Below are 23,242 nucleotides of genomic sequence, written 5' to 3'. Positions count from 1 at the left end.
ATACATATGTCTATAGAATTATCATGCGCCGGATACAGCCCACCAAATTCTCATACCTATGCCGATTTTGTGATGTACCAGACACCCTCCAACACATGGTGTTGGTGTGCCCACACCGCGACAAGAGCAGTCAAGATGACGCGTCAGAACCACCACGAGCCATCGAAGAAACGTCGGGCGAAATGTTAACTGTGCTGAGTCTGCAGGATCGGCGAAGTCTGGTAGACCGGGCCCGAGCCGCGGCATTAGCCAACGGCTTTCTGGACTGAGAAAGCCACTCACCTAAGGCGCAGAAAGAGCACTTTCTCGCTGTGTCACGAAGTAAACGTTTATTCCTCCTCCTCCTCCTCCTCCTCCTCCTCCTCTCCTAGCGCCAACAAATGAGGTATGCTGTCGTACGCATAGCTCTCGCGTGCCAAAGCCGACTAGTTCTTCGAGACGATTGGCACGTGCGTTACGTGGAATTGTCAATGGTCTTTCCTCGTGAGAGCTCGCGCATCCAGACGCCGGGTGAGACTGCACCGGCTCTAGGATCGGCGCGCGTTCCCACGTCGATAGTCTCCTATCGATTAACTCTGCGGCACTGTGCAGATTTCATAATGGGCCCTGGCTGAACAGGTTTGGACACGCCAATAACATGTGATAATATCTAATAATAACATAATACCGTTGTCGTTTTTACATATGCACCACATTACAAAGCCATAGGGACTTCCGACTGTATACCAAGTAGTCGCTGATGGCCTAACACTCTGTGTTCCTGTCGCTTGCACTGGCCCAATGCTTATGTAGAATCAAACGATCGTCCCATCGTAAGCTCCAGCCGTGGCCGCCATACGATTGTCTTCAACACGGTCGTGCTCGTGCTATTGTCGCCACACTGCGTGCGTTCGCCACACCGACCCACACTACTGCTCAACTTATAGCGACCCGCTGGTCCAACTGGTATTGTGTGGCGGAACAATCGTGCTTGGCCAGGTACCTGTAAAAAAAGCTTTACATATCAATAATAGCTACAGAGCGTGAGAACTGCAGAAATTTGTAATTTAAGGTTATGCATTAAAAAAATAATAGTTATTGTACTTGAGTTAACTATAATTGTGTTATAGCACAGAGTGAAATGGCCGGAATAGATTAATAATTTGTTAGACTTTCTTGCTTATGATGTGCTTAACTTCTATTTTGTATGAAACATAGTAATGCATGTCGCGGAACTTGAACTATACAAACGAACAGATTTTAGCATTTAGACTCTCCCAATGTAAGTAGGCTAGATTTGTTTAGTAAAAGGCGTAGCAATGCGCAGTCTTTTGTTCACAGCTGTTCGACCAAAGGCTTGTGCAGCTTTTTTGGTTGAGGCAATTCTTCACTTTACAATTTGAATATATCTCGTTAGGACAATCTGGATGCATGGGGTTTATTCTTGTTTCTTGTGTGTTTCTATTGGTCGAGCTTTGATGCCCCTGTAAGCGCTATTATCGGCCACTTACGCAATCTTGTTCAGTACCGACTTTTTTTCTGCTCCGACGTGGCGCTGAAAGAATATGCGCGCCGCAGTATTTGCAGGAACCCAGCGTAGTAGAACCCTACATCTGATAAACCGAAAATAAGAAAGTATCACGTGAAGGAAAGTCGCGCAAACTGCAAGGAAACAAGCATGGCCTCTTATTTATTCTCACTTCTTGCGCTGCTTTCCATCATGTTAATACTCCAACTAGCCCTTCAAAATGTCGTCCTTGTGCAAAGTATGAGTTCGTGAGATTTGGTTGTGGTGACCCGCTATCGGATTATTGTGGTCAAAGTTGGGGAAGTGTGCCTGATACGGCGGACACCACTGGAAGCTGCCAACTGAGTGTGAATCATTAAATGCATGTTTACTTATTCATTTCATACCTCTTTGATGCCTGCATAAGAAGGACACGCATTCATCAAGTAACTCTCCGTTGAAAGTTTACGCTTGCGTTTTCCAGTGATGTTCATGTGCCTAGTTGTGTTGCCAAATATCACAACAATGAAGATAGGAAAGCTGAGCTTTTATTGCCTTAACTGACGTGTGGGATGTGTTAGTGATGCATTAAGCATTGAGAGAAAATAACAGATATCGAAAGTTGCGAAAGGCACTGTCGACAAATAACTGCGCAAGCACGCATCTAAAGCGACTCTCGAAGCAACAAAGAACACGAAGTCAACAATCACAAGAAAGCCAACAGCTCGCTTGCTGCGTACCAGAGTAACATTAGCAGCCCGTATCCAATGAACATGAGTGTGAGTATTCCATTACTTGACATCGAAGGTCCCATACTCTCACGCAAATAATATGAACAGCCACAAACTCGGAAAACAGAAGCACAGGCAAAGTGGGGCAAACAGGATGACACACGACGACCCATCCATATATCAGAGGAAAGCGAGCGACACCATGATTGTGTGTGCATCGCACTTGAGGACGTGCAATTTCATTCCCTTGACACTGTTATCCCACCCGGCGGCTAACTGTGGAACCAGAAAGGTCGCAAATATCGCATACAAAACAGCGCTTGTAAGTGAAAGTAGTCTTCTGAAGACTTTGGATTTCTAGGACACACAACGGTGACGGCGGCAAAGCGGGTGTAGCTTTAGTGCATATTTCCTAGCTATGCCGGCAACGCGTATATATACACGCAATAAAAAAGACCGCCAGAACGTGTGTTATTCTAGCTCCTTTTGATGTACGAAGCAAGAAGCAAGTGCTTCGTGATGAAGTTTGCTTCTCTAGTGGTGCTTTAGATTCATTCATTAGGGAGCGTGATTTGGTGCATATGTATATGCATCAGCGCCCCAAGATAATTGGATCCCTTTGTCGGCACTTCTTTGTCGTGAATATGATGAATTGCATGCTACCTTTGCACACACACACACACACACGCACGCACGCCCACACACACACACACACACACACACACACACACACACACACACACACGCACACACACACACACACACACACACACGCACACACAAAATAAAGCTTTTCCGGATTTCTTGTCCCATTTCAAATAGAAGATGCATTCTTCGATATTCAGAAACAGCTTAATTAGGACACCACTTGCATTCATTTCAAAAACGCACATTCTTCAGAAGGAAGAAAAGCCCGTCCAAAGAAAGCTAATAATCAAAATCCTTCAGCTAGCATAACTCAGAGAAACAGGAAGCCAGCACAATCTGCAACCTTCCAAGAGTTGTGACTTCATCAAAGTGTTTTTGGGCTTCCTAACCCCTAATCTCTCCAAGGGCGCTATAACGTAAACTATTCCAAACTTTTCTATTCTGATTCTGCATTTAGCCCTCCGCGATTGGTCAAAAATTTTTAGCCCTCCCCCCCCCCCCCCTCCCATTTCTCCTGTCTGTCACGCGACGTCTTGAAAACCGCAATAGCTCCCCATCTTATATGACGTGTACATACTGATTACGCATGATTGGACCAAACACAAGAAAAATAATTATTTCTGATTCGACGCTATTCGCTATTAGACCTCGGCTATTGGACAAAAGTTTTAGGGCTGCACCCACTTCACCTGCCTGTCAAGCGACGTCGCAACACCGCGAAAACTCACCGCGTCAAAGGGACAGGTACGCGTTAAAGATGCATTAATATGCCGAGCAAAACTGAAATATTTTTCTGAATAGCCGGAGGCTTACCCTTCCGAAAGGGCTAAAAGATGGCTGCCGCCAATCGCCCAGGCACTGGCTACTCGCACCTGCCGGAGAGCATGGGTCTATTTGCCTACAATAGAACTTTCTGCGTGGCCCTGTGACGTTTTCGAGCACTTTCAGCGGGTTGACGACCTCGCTATGCCAACTCTTCTTTGCTGAGGAGTCATTTTAGCGGAATTCTTAAGCTTCCGTTGCATGCTGCCATAATTTTCGACCAGCCACCGCAAGCTAAGTGAGAGAAATGGCACCAATCGCAGACGCCGGCACCACCCTCTTCATCCGATTATCCATTTTCAGTGCACCGGCTCGCCCTAATCGAATCCCTCGGCACTTGAGTGTGCTGCTCGCCTCTTGTCAGCCAATTAAGACAAGCCGCTCGGTGTAGGCAATGTTATTCGTTTTTAAGGCAAAGAAAAGTGACCTTGTATAAAAGAGGAGAGCGTTTGATTGGTCTGTTCAGACAACCCTGTGGGTCACCGCCCAATGCTTGCGTCGGCAGTTACGCAAAATTGATGTCAGGAGATTGCAATAAAAACATATTGGAATAGTGTTACGTTATAGGGCTCCAATTCTGCAAAACGTACGTAACTACAGTCCTTCAGCTATGCATGCATCAACGACATTGCTTCATAGCGATTTTGTGTGATGACAACAATGATCCACAGATGACCCACTCTGAGTAACGAAAAATGTTTCCCTGCTAACTCCAGGGGGCCGCCAACCTAACGCTATTCCAAACTGCTTCTATTCGACGTCTGCGATCGGCCCTCCACGAGCGGTGAAAATTTTTAGGGCACACCCACTTCTACTGTCGGTCACGCGACATCACGAAAACAGCGAAAACTGCCCATCTGATATGGCACATATACACTGATTGCGCATGACTAAACCAAATATAAGAGAAATAACTATTTCTGAGTCGAGGTCTTTTTCGCCATCAGCTCAACGCTTTCGGTGAAATTGTCTTCAGCTACGCCCACTTCCTCCGTTTATCACGACGACATCATAAAAGCCCAAAAAAACATCGACGTATTAGCATTAAAGCTGCACTATTATACTGAACAAAACTAAATTATTTTCGTAATAGCCCTAGACAGGCCCGTTCTGAAAGTAATATAAAATGGCTGCCCACCGATCACTCTGGCACGGGGCCACTCGGAGTGCCCGGGAGAACTGATTTGTTTGAGAATAATGAATAATTTTGAGCAGCGGTATAAGAATGGGCGAGCACTTTTGGCCACATATACCACATCGCTCTGCGAACTAATCTTCCCTGAGGATCTGTTTTAGCGGTATTTTTTACCTTCCATCGCATCCCACTGTGGTGTTCGACCAGGCACCGCAATTTCAGCAAGGGGTCGCGTAGCAGTCGCAGGTGCCGGCACCGCCCTCCTCAGGCGGTTATCTACTTTCACTGCACTAGCTCAACCCAACCGAAACCCTCTCCACTTCGGGGTGCTCCTCGCCTTTTTTCAGCCACTTAAGTAAGAAAAGTCAGTGTATGTAGCCAACGCTATTCGCTTTGAAAGCTTCTAGAAGTGACTTTCTTTAACGAGGAGAGCGCGTCATTTTGCTGTTTAAACGAGGCTGGGGGTCACCTCCCAATGCTTGCGCCGGTGGTTGCGTAAATGTGACGTCGGGAGCTTGGATTCAAACACATTGCAATAGTTTTACATTATAGGGCACCAGAATATTAACTACTGTCTTGGAGGCGTGATTTAGAACCACGTGGCATTTTTCCCCGACAATTTGACAAGTATACCAATTGCCCTAAAGCGCATGCACTTGATTGCGTTATAAATAATGGGAATGCTTATGAGAACTTGGTCATCAAGGGCAAATGCCTGGGTGCAAAAAAAAAGTGCAGATACCACCTGCAGCTTTTGTCAATCTAAGCGACTAAATGGAACAAACGAACTCCTAAGCGAGCGATAGATCATGAGAGAGAGAGATGGAGAGTAGAGAGCGAATGAGCTAGAAAGACAGCTAGAGAAAGAAAGTGAGCGAGCAACAACAGGAGAGAGAACAAGAGAGCGATAATGAACTTTTCCCTTTCTAAGTGCGACCACCAAGGCACGTGCCACCTTCATGGCCGAAACCCATGCAATCAAAATGCCATCGAAAATGGCCTGAAGTGCCCCAGAAATCTATTCGCTTTAAATGAACAGAGTGAGTATTTTCAAGACTATTCCGAATCATCGGCTTTAGCTGAGAGCGCTGGTGACAAAATCTCAGGAGGCCAAGAGGACGATACTTCGAACTTTCAAAACCCAAAGATATGGGCTGGATGAAAGTTTCAATGTGGCTCGTTGGGATGACTTTGGCGCCAAGCACGAACACAATAACTTACGGCAGAACTCATCTCACGATGTTATAGGGACGCGATTTGCATTCAAGCGGTGCAGCGACCCACTTTACTGATGAAAGCATGTTTATATAAAGCTTGTAGCGGTCAATCTCAGACTTCCCCTTCTATGGCTTCAGATTAATATACTATCTCCGGTATCGGCCCACTTTACTACGGCGCTCGATTGCGAATGTCGAGCATAGTCACGATACGACAAAAACTGTATGATGACGATGACGCAGTGACAACGTATGAATTACGGAGAAGGAATGATGTCAAGAGAACGATAAAGGCCGTGTGACGACAAAGGCATGACATGAATGAAGAACCTGAAATAATGACGATGGTATAACACCTACAGTGTGACGGCGGCTGTACGAGGACGATGCGATGACGTCGATGGCATAACGACAACGGTATGACAACGGATGCATGACAACGACTGTCTTGTGCCGACGTAATGACGACGATGGCACGACAACATTTGCATGAAGACTCTATGACGAAGAAAGAGTGACGTGGACAGCATGGTGAAATTCTATTAAAGAAGCTAGAGTGAGGTTAATCGAACAATCAGAACGGCCCACGACGACCAGATGACGACAAATGCGTTCCTGCTTGACGGCAAGGACGTAACGACGATGAAATCGCGAGGTCGGATGATACTTCTGGAGTGACGACCATACAACTACCATGACAGCATCCCAACCACGAGAACATACCTAGCAGCCCAAACTGCTAGACAGTATGGGTAATTGGGTCGCGGTAAGAGCTTCACTTGCTTTTTCTAACTTGCTCCTTTATTTATTTTTATAAATTTTTTTTATTGCGACAGCCAATAAATGGACACTCGAGGTGCGTTCATCCTGTCCATACCGCCGGTGCCGCCGTGCCGTCCTAATATCAACTGTGGAAGTGCGACTTGCGCGTGGAAGGTTCGAGGTCATTAGATGCCGGAAGGACGAGCAACAGGTTTGCCTGCAACAGCGACGAAGCCAAATGAACGAACCACCACGCTTCCCTTAGCCGGTTCTGTACCGGAGCAAGAGCAGTGATCTGCATTCTGGTGCTAGCAGGAACGTTGCGCGCAAAAGCACTAGCGTTTCTACGGTGGCGCCGTGTGCATGCCCCACCATGGCACCTGCCAAGGAGGTTTAGATAACTAGAATGAAGGCTCCAGTAGCTTTTATCAGCAGAAGTGACGATAGCGGTCACCGCTGCTATACCTCTGAAAAAGAGCCTTGTCAGCTAGGTTCTGTTCACAGATGGAATGCTTTTGTTCCGGTAATTTAAATACTATGCTCATTACAAAATAACAGTTATTCTTTCCTGACGCACGCATTACATTCGACTGAGCAATGATGACGCGGTCTACAATTAACTTTCCTCAGATGTTCTGGCTTTATTCTAAAATGAGCAGTACACAAATGTACGTCGACCAGCACATTAATATCCAAATTAAACATCTTTCTCTTATGAAGTGTCGGTAAAGCTCAGGCTTTTTTGTTATAAGCTATTGTTGTAATTTACCGCCTCATATGACGGCAACGGTCCAGCCTCACTTTCGAGACAGCGTTTCCAGACCAGAAAAAAAAAAGCTTTTTTTTTAACCTACTCGATGCACGCAGTAGTCTGAGCGCGAAGGACAGTGCACATTGAGCTACTAATGCTGGCGGATGTACTTCGGTCTCATCTCGCTTTGCAGTGACGTGCGACGCCCGTGAAGCCTGGGCAGCACTCCTTACCCCTCCAATGTGGTGGCGTGAGTGTTAGCTGCTTCACAGCAGACGTGGCCTCTCATGCTGCGTCGCGTCGATGTGTCGCAACGTATGTTCTTAGAACGCAGACACGGAAGCTTCCGTGCAACGCTGAACGTCAAGATCGCTTTCAATGTTTCCTCTTCAGTCGAAAATTCCTGTTTTTCAAAGCTCTTTGTGTGCATGTTAAATGGATCGATCGTGCATGTTAAAGCTAGTTACAACATTATGCGAACTAAGAGCGAGAGCTTGCTGGCGCCACCAACCAACCCGCTTCAAAGTGAACGCTCATAGCATATATCCATCAATCCACCCATCCGTCTGCGGCAACGTCGGCGCCGGCCGTGTGGGGCACCGAAAGAAAGAACCAAACCGCTCGCCTTGGCGCATCCGCGGTAGCAGCGGCGACATTGCATTAGCCCCTCTACAATGTCTGGATAAAGGTTTCCGTGTCACTACCTACGGACATTCATTAAACACAAACGAGTTATTGCTCTTTATGCGCTCACACGTGGCATCGTTGCTTGTATATTCCTGCTCGTTGTATCTGTTTCATTTCCTTTTCTGTCTCTCTCTCATAGTTTTAAATCATTCACTGCCACGGACGTTCTATCCTACACATTATTCGTGCAATTGGCGCCCATGCGCGAACGCACCCGCGCATGCCTGCGCACGCATCAATCCGTTCTTTGTATTTTCAAGTTCCTGTTACGTAGCCTTTCACTTAGAAACTCCGGAGGAGAAATGTTGAGACTCATTGCCTTCTGTAGGTTGTGACTTTCGCTCTAAAGCAAGAAACATTACAATTGAAAGCTGTCTGTCAGACAAATGTCACTGAAATCGTGTGCCCTGCAGGGTGTTAATTGGCCTGGACGAACCCGCGAATCAAAAACACCGACACTGCTGTGGACAAAGCTGCGAAATGTGTTCAATCCGCCTGATTGAGTGCAGGCAACAGGTTTCTTTCAACTGTAAAAGAAATGCTACGGTTTAACGTGCTGAAATGTGTGCTTTGTTTGTGGGTTTCGAGGGGCGCCATAGCAGTAGGCACCGAAATAAACGTGACCGACTGGGTTCGCTTACCGGGCACCTAAAGCACGGTGCGCGAGCGTTTCTGGCCCAATTGAAATGCGCCGTCGCAGCTGGGATCCAAACCCGTTGTTCAGCAGCGCTACTTCATAGCTGCTGGGAAACTGCAGCGGGTAACATAAAGCTCGGAGAATCGCAGTGTGAATCGGCGTCAAACGTACGCTTCGTGGCAATGCCTAAACACACGACCCGACATGGCTGTTTGTAAAATGATGAATAATGTAACCAGGGGCCCTACAACGTAAAACTATTCCAATATGTTTTTTATTCCAATCTCCTGACGTTAAATTTGCGTAACCACCGACGCAAGCACCGGCCGATTACCCGCAGGGTTGTCTGAACAGACCAATCAAACGCTCTCCTCGTTCATAGGAGGTCAGTTTTGTTTGCTTGAAAAACGAATAACATTGCGTACACTGAGCGTCTTGTAATTGGCTGACGAGAGGCGAGGAGAATGCTCAAGTGGAGAGGGATTCGAAGGGGCAGAGCCAATGCAGTGAAAATCGATAACTGGATGAAGAGGGTGGTGCCGGCGTCTGCGATTGGTCCGCTTTCCCTTACTTAGCTTGCGGTGGCTGGTCGAAAATCGGGGCAGCATGCAACGGAAGCTTAAGAATGATGCTAAAACGGATCCTCAGCAAAGAAGAGTTGGCAGAATGAGGTCGTAAACGCGCCTAAAGTTCTCAAAAACGTTACACGGCCGCGCAAGAAGTTTTATTATACGCAAATAAATCCATGCTCTCCGGTAGGTGCGAGTAGCCAACGCCTTAGTGATCGGCGGCAGCCATCTTTTATTCCTTTTAGAATGGGGCAGCCTACGGCTATTCAGAAGACAATTCAGTTTTGTTCGGCATATTAATGCATCTTTAATGCGTACACGTCACTTTGACGTGGTGAGATTTCGTGGTTTTGTGACATCGCGTGACAGGCAGGTGAAGTGGGTGCAGCCCGAAAACTTTTGACCATATCCGGGGGCTAATGGCGCAAATGCGTCGAATCATAAATAACTGTATTTCTTTTTTCGGTCAAATCATGCGTAATGAGGTTGTACGCATCATATCAGATGGGGATGTGTAACGGTTTTCGTGACGTCACGTGACAGACAGGTGAAGTGGAGGTGGTCCAAAAAAGTTTTTCACCAATCGCGGAGGGCTCATAGCAGAAATGGAATAGAAAAGTTTGGAATAGTTTTACGTTATAGTGCCAGAGCACAACTTTCTAGAGCATATACCATAATGTATGCTGTACTGAATTTGTACTAAACTTACTTATACGTTTCTTATTAGGCTCATTGATCGTTCATTCCTTATATTTTATTACGAATTCAGGAAAGCTGAAACGCTGTAAGTGCGTTGCAGCTGTTGGCAGGAAATTTGAATAAAGAAAATACGCTGCAGTGACTGAAACATAACGTTTCAAAATTTTCAAAGCAACCTATGCTTCTTTTGCATATCTAGCGAGGTAGCGAGGCACTGCTTTGAAACAAAGTTGTGTTCAAGAGCTATCCTTTCTATTTGTGGCTATTTACAGTGGCCACTGGGCGACCATCGTAAGACGCTATTAGCGCGCTGGCGAACAGTGCCTCCAAGGGCTGTAGTGAGAGCACTGGTGTCTGATGCATACGGCGGTGCGAAGGCGCGCATGACGCTTACAGGGATTTTATCCTGCGATTTTTCAAGCCTCACGAACGAGAAAGCGCATTTTCGTGTGCCTGCCCTAGAGAAATATCACCGGTTGTATGATGCAGGTCACATTCGCGACATCAGGCAGTATATAAAGCAGGAAACTAGCGTAAATTGCTACGCAAACGCTCTCCGCAAGCAGAGCCCACGGCGGCAAGCACGCGGATTTCAAGCAGTTATCTAGCAGATATGTTGCTGTGCACGTTAACATTGCCGTGTATTTATTCGTCTAGATTGGCGAAGCAGCGCAAAGATTACGAACTCCGTCTCATTTCTCTTCTCTTTCACGCTCCCTCTTCGACCGTGGCGCTACCTACAATGCTCGAGGGTAGCAACGGCGCCAACATGCTCTCCTCGCCACTCCGTAGACGCTTCTCGAGCAAAAATGGCGCTCATGCAGGGCACGAGGGCCCACGTGATGCCATTAGGCCAACAGCGACGCGGCGTCGGCCTCGGCCAGAGAGCGCGAGGAGGAGGCGGCATTTTTCAAAGCGTGGCACTACTTTACGAAGTTTAAGGGGCTTTACAATGCGGCGCAGGCGAGCGCCATCTGGAGGTGTTGCAAGGAAGGGGGCACGGCGCTCCGTGGCCTCCAAGATATTCGCGCGCCGTCGCGCGCTAACAGCGAACGCCGTGGACGGTCTATGCATGCTACAAACGCCAGAAAAGGGGTTTCAGTTCTTGCGTAGCAGAAGTATGTTTTGCGCATACTTAAATTACAGTTCGACGTTATCATGTCTGTAGGTTGTGTGCAAGTCGTACTTTACGATTTTTCACGTATTTTAGCTTGAGAAACTTAATTAGTTCAGTAACTTCCTTGCGCCCCATGGATGGCCCGGGTATGGGTGGTACGAAAATCGTTTTTATGCAACGCCGTCCTACGCTGGACCCCGGATGCCGACACCACATATTTTGCGACACGCGGCCCTTAACGCTATCACATTAATACTTTCATGATCTGCAAGCGGCAGAGCCCGAAGTGCTAGCTGGACTGCAGCATATCGGAAACAAAACTCATTAAGCTCTAGGTGCATGTAACTTAATTACCGACATAGTCAAGTGTTCGACGAAACCTCGTCTGGCGAGGAAACATATTGGCGCCAAAAAACGTGCACTCGCCAAGAATAAGGTAAAAATAAAGAACATATTTTTATTTTATTCTTGGCTAGTGCACGTTTTTGTGGCAACAACTTAATTACCGAGCTCTCAAATTTGTCTCATTCGTTTCTAGCCAACATTTCCTCCGTAACAAGCAGCAATATTGGTAACACCGCAGTTTGAATACCGATGGGTACTCGCTCTCATAGATATACTTCCAACCTTTGAAAGCAATGTTCGCTATCGAAATGATGAATAAGCCCACAGGTTTCGGAATTTCATGTACTGTAAATCAGAAATCGCATGCTGGTTTGCATAAAGCGCTTGAGTGAGTATAGCTCTCACTCGACTTTATCCAACATGGTGTCTCAATATGTTGAAGTACTACTTCTGAGCACGTGACCACAGCTTCAATTCCCCAGCATGCCTACTTGATTCCGCTCAAAGCAAAATCCAAAGGTAATTGAGCACGTGGGTTTCCTCGAGCCCTCAAGGAGCCAGAAAAAGCCGAAAATCGGGGCTAGAGTTTATCCGCCTACTCTGTGAAGTACCTTTCAGAGTGTTGCGCATTCATATCATGCAAAACGCCACAAGTGATCAATTACTATTGGAGTGCAGACAGTTACTCGTTCGATGAGTGATGGGCTGCCACTGCTTAAAACATTGCTGAGGCATTTTTTTGTATGAATAATTACATGAGTACGTGAACTTTTGCCCCCTCATCTAAAGTCTGCACAAAAATGATGATCCCTCATTTCTCTGAGATTTGGCATAGGCTTTAAGCGACACTGCATATTCTGTTCAGATTCCCACTGTTCATTTTCTACGCGAACATGTCTAGAGCGTCATTGAACGCTTGGTACAGAAACAGACAAACGCATATTTTGAAAATGCAAATACGTACCACGACGGCTTTAATAGCTCAAGTCTACAGCAAAACACTTCCAAGGCATCAAGGATAAAGCAAGCGGAACGAGCGATGCTATGATACATCAGCAAACAACACCAACAGCAGGCTCTAAAAAGCAGCATGGCCGCATTAGATTTGTTTCAAATATTTATTACAGGTATTATGCTGTATGTTATTTTTTCTGTTGTATCTTAAGTGGAAGCAAGGCATTCAGAAAATGGCACCCAGCATACATTTCACAGATGGTTCTTACACGTGTGCACACAAGAGCATGCGAAGCAATCTTCACGTTAATGAGGCAATCACTTAAGTATGCAGTTGGCTTGTGCGGGCTCGTCAAGTTGGCGTAAATTAGTGTGTACGTCAAACGTGGATTACGTTGAGGAAGAAAAATTCACTAATGTCATTTCCCGAAAGCACTTTCATTTATGTCATGCAAGTTCAGTTAAGTAACAGCAATTCTTCGCGGAAGACAGCAAATACAGACAAGATGTATGAGAGCGGAACGCAGGAACGAAATCTTCATTGCATTTCAATTTAAAACGCTTTCCTTGCAACGTATTCCGCTTACTGTTCGTAATCATGTCGCAATTATAAGGCGAAAAAAGCGGATTGAAGAAAAGGACACAAATATACATTGCGTGTCCCAATTTGCATTATGCAAAAGACAGCGGAAGAATGACGATTACCGTGCAGCAGGATTATGTCTACCATACGCACCAAATTTAAATCCTACTGATGTTTTCCTTCGACATCTACACAATCTCTTATGCACTAAAATGTACCCGGATGTTCCCCTCCGTGGGCGTTTTCTGTATTTGTTTTACCTTTTTTACACATAGCTTGACTGCAAGTTTGCAGGGGAACCCTGCCTATACCAACTCAGATATATCATGTATTTTAAAAATTTTAACTAGAGTTTTAAATCTGCAGTTTCATGTAGCATTACTCTGTATGTTTTGAGCTTGATTACTCTAAACGGCGCAGAATAGTTTAACTGGAAATCGAAATAAATATTTGACTACTTACAGTAATCTGCCTAATTACCTTTCAACAGAAACTCTTCATGATAGATATTGCAATTTACGAATTGACTTCGTATGTAATCACCCAATAAAACCAATTCTGAGGGTGAAGATTACGGTGAAGGGAGAGATTACGTTCCCAAAGTGTCGACAAAATGTTGCTGTCCCAAATAACTTTTAACTTCAGTGCATAAAAATTACTTTTACTGAAACAGAAGGTGAAACCACAGTTGATTTTTTATCATACGTCTCAACCTCTTATCTCAAACCAGCCACTAGTTTCACTTTTGTTAGAAGTGGATGAGCCTTGTGGAACGACTGGCTTCAATTCGTAAATTACAGTATGTACCTTAAACTGCTTTGTTAAAAATTTGATTAGTGGACAGTCGGTAATTAGTAGTTCATGTACATTTATTTCTCTTGCACGTAATGACCGATTTAGCCCAACAACCAAACACATATGCCACAACCATTTCTTTAATTCAAATCTTGTTAACGGTAACAAGAAGCACCCGGTTCAACCAGTCTGTTGGAAGTGCGACGCAAACTACTTCGCTCTTTCGAATTTCGCCTCTTACGAATATCCAAAAGCATGCCGAACTGTGCCTCTTAGCAGTCCAATCGCACACGTACTTAAGCAAGACAGCACGACTTATCTGAAACAATACACTGCTCGGAAAGGAAAGCAACATCGCAAATGCTCTAACATTGCTTCCATTGCACTTGTAGTATACGAGTCTATTTCAGGTAGGGTTGCCATGCAAGCACGCCTGCAGCCTTAAGCGTTATAAAACGACACGACACAATGTAAAAAAAAAATGATTGCGACTTGACTGGTGTCGCTATAGGCGCTCAAGATGTCTTCCCTGAGTGAAAGAGAATACGTTGCCCGCTTTAAGATAAGACGTGGCACATGGGGACATGGGGCACAATTTACTCAGCACAGACATCATCCTCCTTTTTCGGTCTGCACGTTATCTATTTGCATCTCGAACGATATTCGCATCTCAAATCAGTGTATACTGTTAACACAGCACATTGTGAGATAGAGTAGTTAGTATTTTAACAGCAGTTCAGGAATAAACTCGAAACCTTCGTAAATCAACGACGAACTTCTACGCATGTTGCACGCCCGAAGAACATACTTCACAGATTCACGTACACTGCTTTATGTACACTCAGTACGCTTCTCTTTCAGAACTACACATGCCCTTGACTTTATTTTTACTTGCCCAAAATATAGTACAAATTAAAAATTTTACTAGAGTAGCTATCAAAAGCAGCAATATGTTCGGAAGAGAATAACCTTTTGGGGCGATTGTATGCCTTCGTATTCTTATGCGTTTGCACATCATCATTACTTTAAGCACTGTAACTCAAATAAAATAGCCATATCTTTACACTAGACTGCGTTACATTGGACGTGAACTTGAGCCTCGTGAGAATAGAAAAGAATTCCAAGAACTGAATAATAAATTCTTTAAATAAAGCATGCTCTTAAGGATTTAGTGGAAGTTTTTTTTTATTTCAAAGTGAATAAATTATTTCTCAGCGCCTTAATTCTAATAGCTCACTACGTAAGGTAAGCCACGTAACATTTCGAGATATAAAGATGGCGTACCATCAAATAAAGATCACTACAAAAACGCAACAACAAAAACGAGATCTGAAGAACATTTCAGGAATATAGCATTTACTGTTGACATTTATTCTTGAGCTCGTGGCCCTCGATAAATAGGCGATAAGCTGCATCGTAGTTTAATTAGGTGGACGTGGGCTGCTGGTTGATCGGTGCACATAAAAAAAAAGCATGTGTGTTTCCGTTTCGAAAGAAAAATGCGTCGGGAGCTCGCGCCGATAACAAATTATAGCCTTGGTAACCATGAAAATTTGCTTATGTTAAGAGGGCACCGCAAAACCTACCAAATGGCTTTTACTTTCGGCTCGTGGCTGGTGAACTACTGAAATTTAAAACGAAACAATAATTGTTGTCACAAATTCAGATTACTTAGATTAGGTTGAACAAGTGAACACGTTACAGTCGTTAGAAATCGGCTAATGGGTTACTGTAGCTGCGACATTCAAAATTAATGTTTTATATTGCGTAATAGTTTGAAAGATGAAGTTATAGGCTTAACGAAATGCCTTGTTTGTACAAATGGTGAAATGTAGTTTTCTTGCACTTTTTTGTACATACACATTTCATCAATTTCCGCAAGAAAAAGCATTCGCTGATGCTCACTCTCCATACGTCAGCCGTTTCACAGCAACTGTCATGCTGTTTGCCTACGCTATTTTTATGGCTACATTCCACACTGGCGCCTTCTATAAAGCGTATAAATTATATAAAAGTTTGAGGCGTGTCGTCATTAAGATCAGCTTTCGTTGCATAGTGCGAAACATGTAAACGCGTAAATGCAACAGTGTGCACTGTCACTCTGCATTTGTTGCGTGTTCGAAGTCATTCGGTTAAGTGGTCCTCGGTGTATTATAACATTACCGGCTACCGGTCATTATGAAATATTGGATGGGCTGTCCAGGAAATAATTCAATAGCCCCATCAATAGCCTCATGCCAACTTCAGCAAGGTACCCAATCTCTGACTAAGCAATATATCGTGTACAGTGTTCAGCTTAAGAGGCACGTTTAATGGATCATCGTAATATCGGGGTCACGCTTCTTGCTTTTACCGCAAATGAAGGAACTGGCGACGACGTCTAAACAGTGCAATTTACAAGCTACTACAATGGGATGAAAAGCAAGAATGTTCACGCACAGAGATGCTACAAAAGGACAAAATGTTGGGACACAGTAAGGTGCGTGTGATTTGCGTATTGTCTGATCCCAGCTACGTCATGTGCACATGGGTGTCAAGAAGCGCGATTGCTTTGAGTGGCAGAGCTGCGCAAGTTTACCTGTCCCGGATGCACCTCGACTTGATCTTTGGACTCAGTTACACATTTATATTTCGTAATATCACCTACTTTGTCTCTATAAATATAGTGTAATGTTATGTAAGGAACCGCAATAGGAGGAAAGTAATTCATTCGAAAAAACACTTTCCTAATGCTAGAAGTTTCATCTATTTTGTTTTGTTTCGGTCAAACGCGGGAGAGTTGTAACAAGCATTTTACCAGCAGTGATTCATTTGCACCACGGGACCCATTCTACTACAATGAGCGCACCGTGATTAATGAGCCATTACGTTATTCGCGCAGGTATACTATACTGCAGCTCTGCCCGATGCTCTTGGTAGTGGGTGACGAAGCTCAGAGCAAGGCCATAGAAACTGTGCTAATGCAAAGCTACACAAAGGGTTCCACGTGCAAACTGCCGCTATTTTGCGATGCGCAGATGCCCGAGGCTCACTATGGAGGCTCTAGAGGCTTCTGTTTCTTGAAAGCGTGTACTTTACGGTGCCGCCTACATTCTTAGATGAAGCTTCGGGGAACGCCAAGCGCTGATTTAGCATAGCAAACAACGACGTATCTGCGACTGTCACATTCTACGTACATGCTGCACAACGTAAAAGACGTCAACCAAAGAAAGATGTAGTACGTGTGAGGAATATTTGTTACAGCACATTCATCAACCTTGTGCGCCGTCTCTGATCTCAGCTGTTTCCGAGTGAGCGCTGCGGAAGAGTGCCGGCATCCCGGCTGCAACTGGCTGTTCACATCTTATGTTACTTGTGGGAGTCTACTAAGCCTCACAGAGAACTAAGGCAGTTCAGTATGTTTGAATTCTTCCAAATTACTATAAACAGTGAACATATCAGTGCACCCCGATTAAAGATAACCTCACCCTGTCTTGAGGTATGTGCCTAGTGTAAATTGAAGCTCCTGCTTCAAGTCAGTCTTAGGGAAACCTCACATAACCACAAGAAAAGATCGTCATAATCATTCCCGATTTCATGAACTGGAAAAGTATAGTATTTCTGCTGTGTATATTACGATTTCAAAGACTTCAACTTCCAGTGACTGTACTGAGGCGATTCACATTTTTTTTAGAGTAAACGTTTTTTATAGCGTCCTTAGGAAAAAATAGGATAGTTTTCTCGACAAGCAAGTATTTCTCAACATTGGCATCAGAAGGAACTTATGCTTGATCATATTACTGTCCTCTCTGCGTTTCTTTAATTTCGAGCTTCCTCGCTTGGCTCACTCTTCGGAACACCGGCAGGGCTGTCTAACGTAATTAATGCACACTTGGTCGAAGAGAGCATTATTTTTCGCTCTATCTTTTTCAGCTTACGCCATAACTATACTGATGCAATGGTAGCACAGAATATAAACTAATACATACAAAGACACGCACGACAGAAGTGCCTACTCTGAACTCCGGTGTCCGGCATTTCATTATCCGCGGCACCATTTGATCAGTGTGAATCTACATCAATTAGTTGAACTTTCAATCCTTAACGCGAGAACTAATGAAAACAAGTTTGCACGAACGTGTTAACAATTATGAGCAGCAGGCGACATTACAACATGCCCAACAGAATCATGTAATATATTAAAGCGATCTGACGTAAAAGTTCTGCAGAAACCGGCAAATTGGAGAGAAGTAAGATATTAAAGGGAAAATCAGACATCCACCCTTTCGTAGCAAATGCTACAAAGGAAACCCATACGGGTTCCTCGGAAGAAAACCTCGGAGTTGAAGAAAAATTCATCCTGGTCGGGGACTCGAACCCGGGCCCACCGCCTTTCCGGGTCAGCCGCTCTATCATATGTGCTAACCAGGCGGCCAGCAGATGGCAGGGCAATGGCAGGGCGCATTTTCTTCTAGGAACCCTTTGTAGCAGTTGCTACGAACGGGTGGACGCCTGATTTTGTTCTCTTTAATATTTTACTTCTCTCCGCCTTTCAGGTTTCCGCAGAACTATCACGTCGAGCTCTTGCCTTTGCTTCTAGTTGCTGACAAATTTGACTTCGCCGGCCATCTGCTCGCCGGCTGGTTAGCTCTGATGGTAGAGCGGCTGCCCCGGGAAGGAGGTGGTCCCGGGTCCGAGTCCCGGACCAGGACGAATTTTTCTTGAACTGCGAGGTTTTCTCTCGAGGAACCCGTATGGGTTTCCTTTGTAGCAGCTGCTACGAACGTGTCGATGTCTGATTTTTCCCTTTAATATTAAACCGGTCTGCGTGTTCTTATGAAAGTCACGGAAATACAAAAAATTATGCCAACCCAAAGCGTAATTTTCTGCTGATAAATTATTCTGCATGAAAACGCAGCAGCATGAATTTAGTTGCAGCTTTCCTTTGGTGCGGATGTATTCATAACTGAACCTGTCACAATTTTCTGCCCGAAAGAGCGACAATAAAGCCAGTTCTTGAAAAAATGTTGTTCTGCTACGATTAGTGTTCCTCTTAATAACATGGATGCCCCATCTGAGCTCAGTTACTTTCTCTTCACAAATAGGCTGTTCAGCGTACATACCCACGGTGTATTTGCTAGCTCAGTCAGTCACCAATGCAGTTTAAGTTTTTTGACGAAAATGTTATTCGTTAAGGGTCGCAGTTCTACGGGATTGTTACGGGGACTCAACAAAAGCTACGGTTTGTCCTGCACCTAAACTTTACGGGTTGTGCAGAAAGCAGGCTTGCTGCAATTTTTATTCGCTTGTGTCGTTAGAGGAAGGAGACACAGTGTACGTTGTGACGTCATATGACGATGTTTTATTGTTATGTGGAGCTCGGTGCTTTGCAAGACATTTGAATCGCGAGTGTTAGGCCTACAACTGCAAGCATTTACATGCATTCTCGAATCCTCTAACCCTGAGCGTTTTCGGTGTGAATGAATGTGATTATTTATAACTGTAACATCAAAACACTCGTTTATGTTTCCATGAGCGCAAATTGCTCGACGAAAATCGCGTACAGCAATAAAAATCCTGTCACATTGGTCACGTCTAGAGAATAGTACTGCATGTCACAAGAAAGTAAAACTCAAACTCGGCTTTCACATGCAGGTTTTCTGTACATAAATTCCTGTTTCTTCCATTATTGAAATATTCTTTCAGGACTTCCTCTTCAGACTGCCGTGAGAAGTCAATGCAAACGATGAAGTAACAGTCATGAACGAAACTATTAACCAGCATTTCAAATGGGTACGTCCTATCTAAAGAAAAGAAAGAACAAAAAAGTGAAAACACAAAACGCGTGACGATAAGCTACGCCCTATGAAGCTATCGCTACGTCAGAGGCATGCAGTGCACGTTTTTTAAACAAGGATTACGGCCCGTTACATTGAGGCAACATGCAGAAGGCACCCACGCTGTGGCTGCAATAGCCTTTGGTTCAAACTTACACAGCTTCGCCGAAGCACGAGATTCGTAACAGGATGAACGCGCACTGCAGTTCATTTGTTGGCACTGATCCCGTGAACCACTTGCACTTCAATCGCTAGGAAAAGCAGGCGTCTAGAACTATGTCGAACACAGTCAAGAGGACGATGTCCATGGCACTCGCTGGTGCCGGATCTAACCGAATCAAGTGCTTAGAGGAGCAGCAGCAATGACGCTCTATGTGCCTTTCGCCACAGTCTATGCTTTGTCGTGTGAAGTGTAAATGCTTATACCACTTCATTAATAACGCCTGCGCTATGTAAAGTCAATGCTCTTAAAACTACTGCGTAACGTCCTCAAGAATCGTCATAGAGCGTCATCTTTACAATGATCTGGTGGTCCTATCGCAGCATTTCCTAGAGCGGCCAAACTGTTGCCAACTGTGACAGATCACGCGTTAGTCCGAGGTTCCGGGTTCGCCGATATTACAGGAAAGCGAAACCTCCTGGATACGGCGGCGTTGCACTCATTAACGTCTCATCTTACACCGACGTGAGCGGATGCGGCAGCTGCCTCGGACATACATGCTTGACGCGCTCTTTGGTAAGGCAGCTTTGCTGTCGGGCTTTGCATTTACACCATTCGCTGCCATTTCTTCAGTTTGCACCCACAGCTAGATCGCCTGTCACAGGAAAGAAGCTACTGCCGAATTTTCAACGTGTGCTGTAGCATATTCAACGAAAAAATGCCCTGCTCATAGTATTTCCACTGCGATCTCAAATGTACCCTACATGGTGAAAAGATTCGGGGATTTCAAGGTAACGTGGATTTAAAAAGTAACTGTTATTCTGGCGTTTTATATTGAAATCGCTTTTTTTTTCGTCAACAATGTTTGCGCAAGGCACCTGCAGCGGCTGGAGTTCACAAAATGAATCCGTTCATCCCAACAATGCTTCAGAGGCTGCGTTGTCGGTGGTTTCCCCCACGACTCCGTCCATCATCTGAACGGAGGCGGTGGTGGAAATTCCGCTTCCTGTCCGACGGTCGAAATCTCCCGTAGAAGACGATGAATGCAAGTGCATTCGGCACTCGGTAGCCTTTTTTTTTTTCAGAGCCACTGCACGAATGGCAGCAGCCGCTTTGGCCGCCGGGGGCAGTGCAAGATTCAGTACCCGCGTACGGTGACACCGCAGTCAGCATCTGCGCTGTCCTTCAGAAGGAGTCGACAACCCTGTACAGGGCCGTGTAACCGCAGCACCGTGCCCGTAGCTGGTCGACGAGCACGCACGCCTCGGAGACGTAGTCCATGAGCGTCGGGCACTCGCAGAGCAGCACGTACGTGATGCCGTGGTCCTGCGGGCAGATCTTCTTGTGGAAGGTGATGCGGCGCAGGCCGAGGTGTGGAGGGAGGCGCCGGTAGATCTGGCGCGCGCCCGTCCACAGCAGCCAGGATCGGTCGAGCTTCTCTCGGTCCTCGCCCGGAAAGACCCGGAAGGCCGAGAGGATGTAGCCCGTCTTGCTCGAGCTTGGCTTCCGCGGCACCCCGTCCACGGGAGGCCTGGCGATGGTGGCCACTTCGTCGTAGACGGCTGCGGTTTCCGGGGGGGAGGAGCAGCACATGTAATGAAATGCAAGGAGCCGTAGGAAACAGGGAGTAAGAGCACAGAAAATAGCTGATTCGTTTCTTTGACGGCTCGTTCAACAGAGAGAGAAAGAGAAAGCAAAGCAAGGAAAGAGGGTGAACAAGAGGATAACTGCAATTTGCTACCCTGTACTGGGGAAGAAGAAAATTGGGTGCGGAAGAAAAGTGGCAAGGGCGCAAACAAAAGAAGGAATGAACCGCATAGAACTGCCTGTGTGGGCGCTTTCACAAAGTCCGGGAAGTATGTGTAACAAATTGCAACCATGCACTGCGTGGTCGACATTGACATTGTTGAGTGCGTTCAATGTTCCAGAAATATCGTGCGCGCTATAGTTCAGTAGCTCTTATTGGCACCGCGAAGAAAAATATAACAGATGATATTAGGATTGAAAAGACAAATACAGTTCTGTCTAATGTACGCAGCACTTCATCGCTGAGAGTAATATTGTGCAAAATATAAACGTTCTCACTGCTACTATAGACAACAGCTATTGCAGTAAGCGTGATAGGTTTTCTCACTTGATGCACCCTCAAATATTTGCTTCTGAGGCTTTGGCTTCCCATAACAAATTTTCATTCTCTTCCAAGAAAGTTGTGCCTATCTCCACTATCTACTATCGGAAAAAACCTGCGCATCGCTTCTAAAGCCGATAGCAACACTGCCGCAGCATAGCGTCACTGATTTCAGTCTCAAATTATTCGCCTCAATATAATGCGAAATGAAAACACGTATCGAGCTGCGCTCAAATTTCGCATTAGCAAGTATCGTAGTCCTAGGACACTTTTGTTTAAATCGTTACCTTATAAAGCCAACGAGAGATGAAGCCATGGAAAGCATAAGGGCAATTAGCTGTGGTTGAAATTTAGATATGGAGAATTATGAAGAAATGGGGAAATGAAAGCGGAGGAAGAGATAACTTGTCACCGGCGCGGATCAAACATACAAGTTTCGCAGTAGACGTGCGAAGGTATATTGAAGACAATAAAAAAAACCAGAACAGAACCAAAAATATTGCAGTCTAGGGGAAGCATCACTCCGCTTTGTGGTGAAACCGAGTGCGCGCCTGTCAATGGTGATGACTGTACGGTGCGCCCAATACTCCTCCAGTTATGCTTCGGCCACGCGCTCCGCTGTTCGCGCTTCATTTGACACCGATGTTACATGGCCTGTAGTATGCAAGTAGCATGATTCTCTGGAGTTGCACAACAATCACAAAACAGAAGTTTCACTTAAATAGGCTTACATAGTACAATAACATCAATAAGGTAGCACGTACAATGATGTGTCACAAACACAGAGACGCGTACAATGAATATGTGACATACGGGATAGCATGCGGTTCATCCAGGTTATATCACGGTCGAAAGGGAATCGCGAAATATTCCGAGGTGTCGATAATTCAAAATATCAGGTATGCCTATTAAGGTTATCCGATAACTCCACACGTCTCGCATCACAAAAAGCATAATTAACCGCTTCGTTTCTGAAAGGCCACATCGATAGCTCCAGAGTTCACTTTTTGTTGTTGTTGTTGTTGTTGGCTCGCAGAAAAATGTGAGAAGTCACTCGCGCTGTGCAACGTTCTTTGACAAAATGATCGCAACGGTAGCTCAACAGCTCGCGTCGGCCGGCCGTGAGACCGCTGTGCGCCTGGCCCGCTAGCTGGACGTTCTTATTCAGGATAAATTAGGAATTCACGCACCGGGGAGGCG

At 45.3% G+C, this 23,242-nt stretch overlaps 1 protein-coding gene across 1 annotated transcript in view; it reads right to left on the bottom strand.

Moving 5' to 3' along the window:
* Positions 1 to 12,548: 12,548 nt before the first annotated feature.
* Positions 12,549 to 23,242, bottom strand: part of LOC142563664 (uncharacterized) — a 274,123-nt gene continuing 263,429 nt past the window's right edge. Inside the window, exon 9 of the mRNA XM_075674252.1 lies at positions 12,549 to 21,476. Coding sequence (XP_075530367.1) covers positions 21,100 to 21,476 — 377 coding nt within the window. The 3' untranslated portion in view covers positions 12,549 to 21,099. The remainder of the gene's footprint in view (positions 21,477 to 23,242) is intronic.

This window comes from Dermacentor variabilis, chromosome 11 (genome assembly GCF_050947875.1).
Source record: "Dermacentor variabilis isolate Ectoservices chromosome 11, ASM5094787v1, whole genome shotgun sequence".
NCBI classification, from domain to species: Eukaryota; Metazoa; Arthropoda; class Arachnida; order Ixodida; family Ixodidae; genus Dermacentor; species Dermacentor variabilis.
This window is presented reverse-complemented; position numbering and strand designations above follow the sequence as displayed.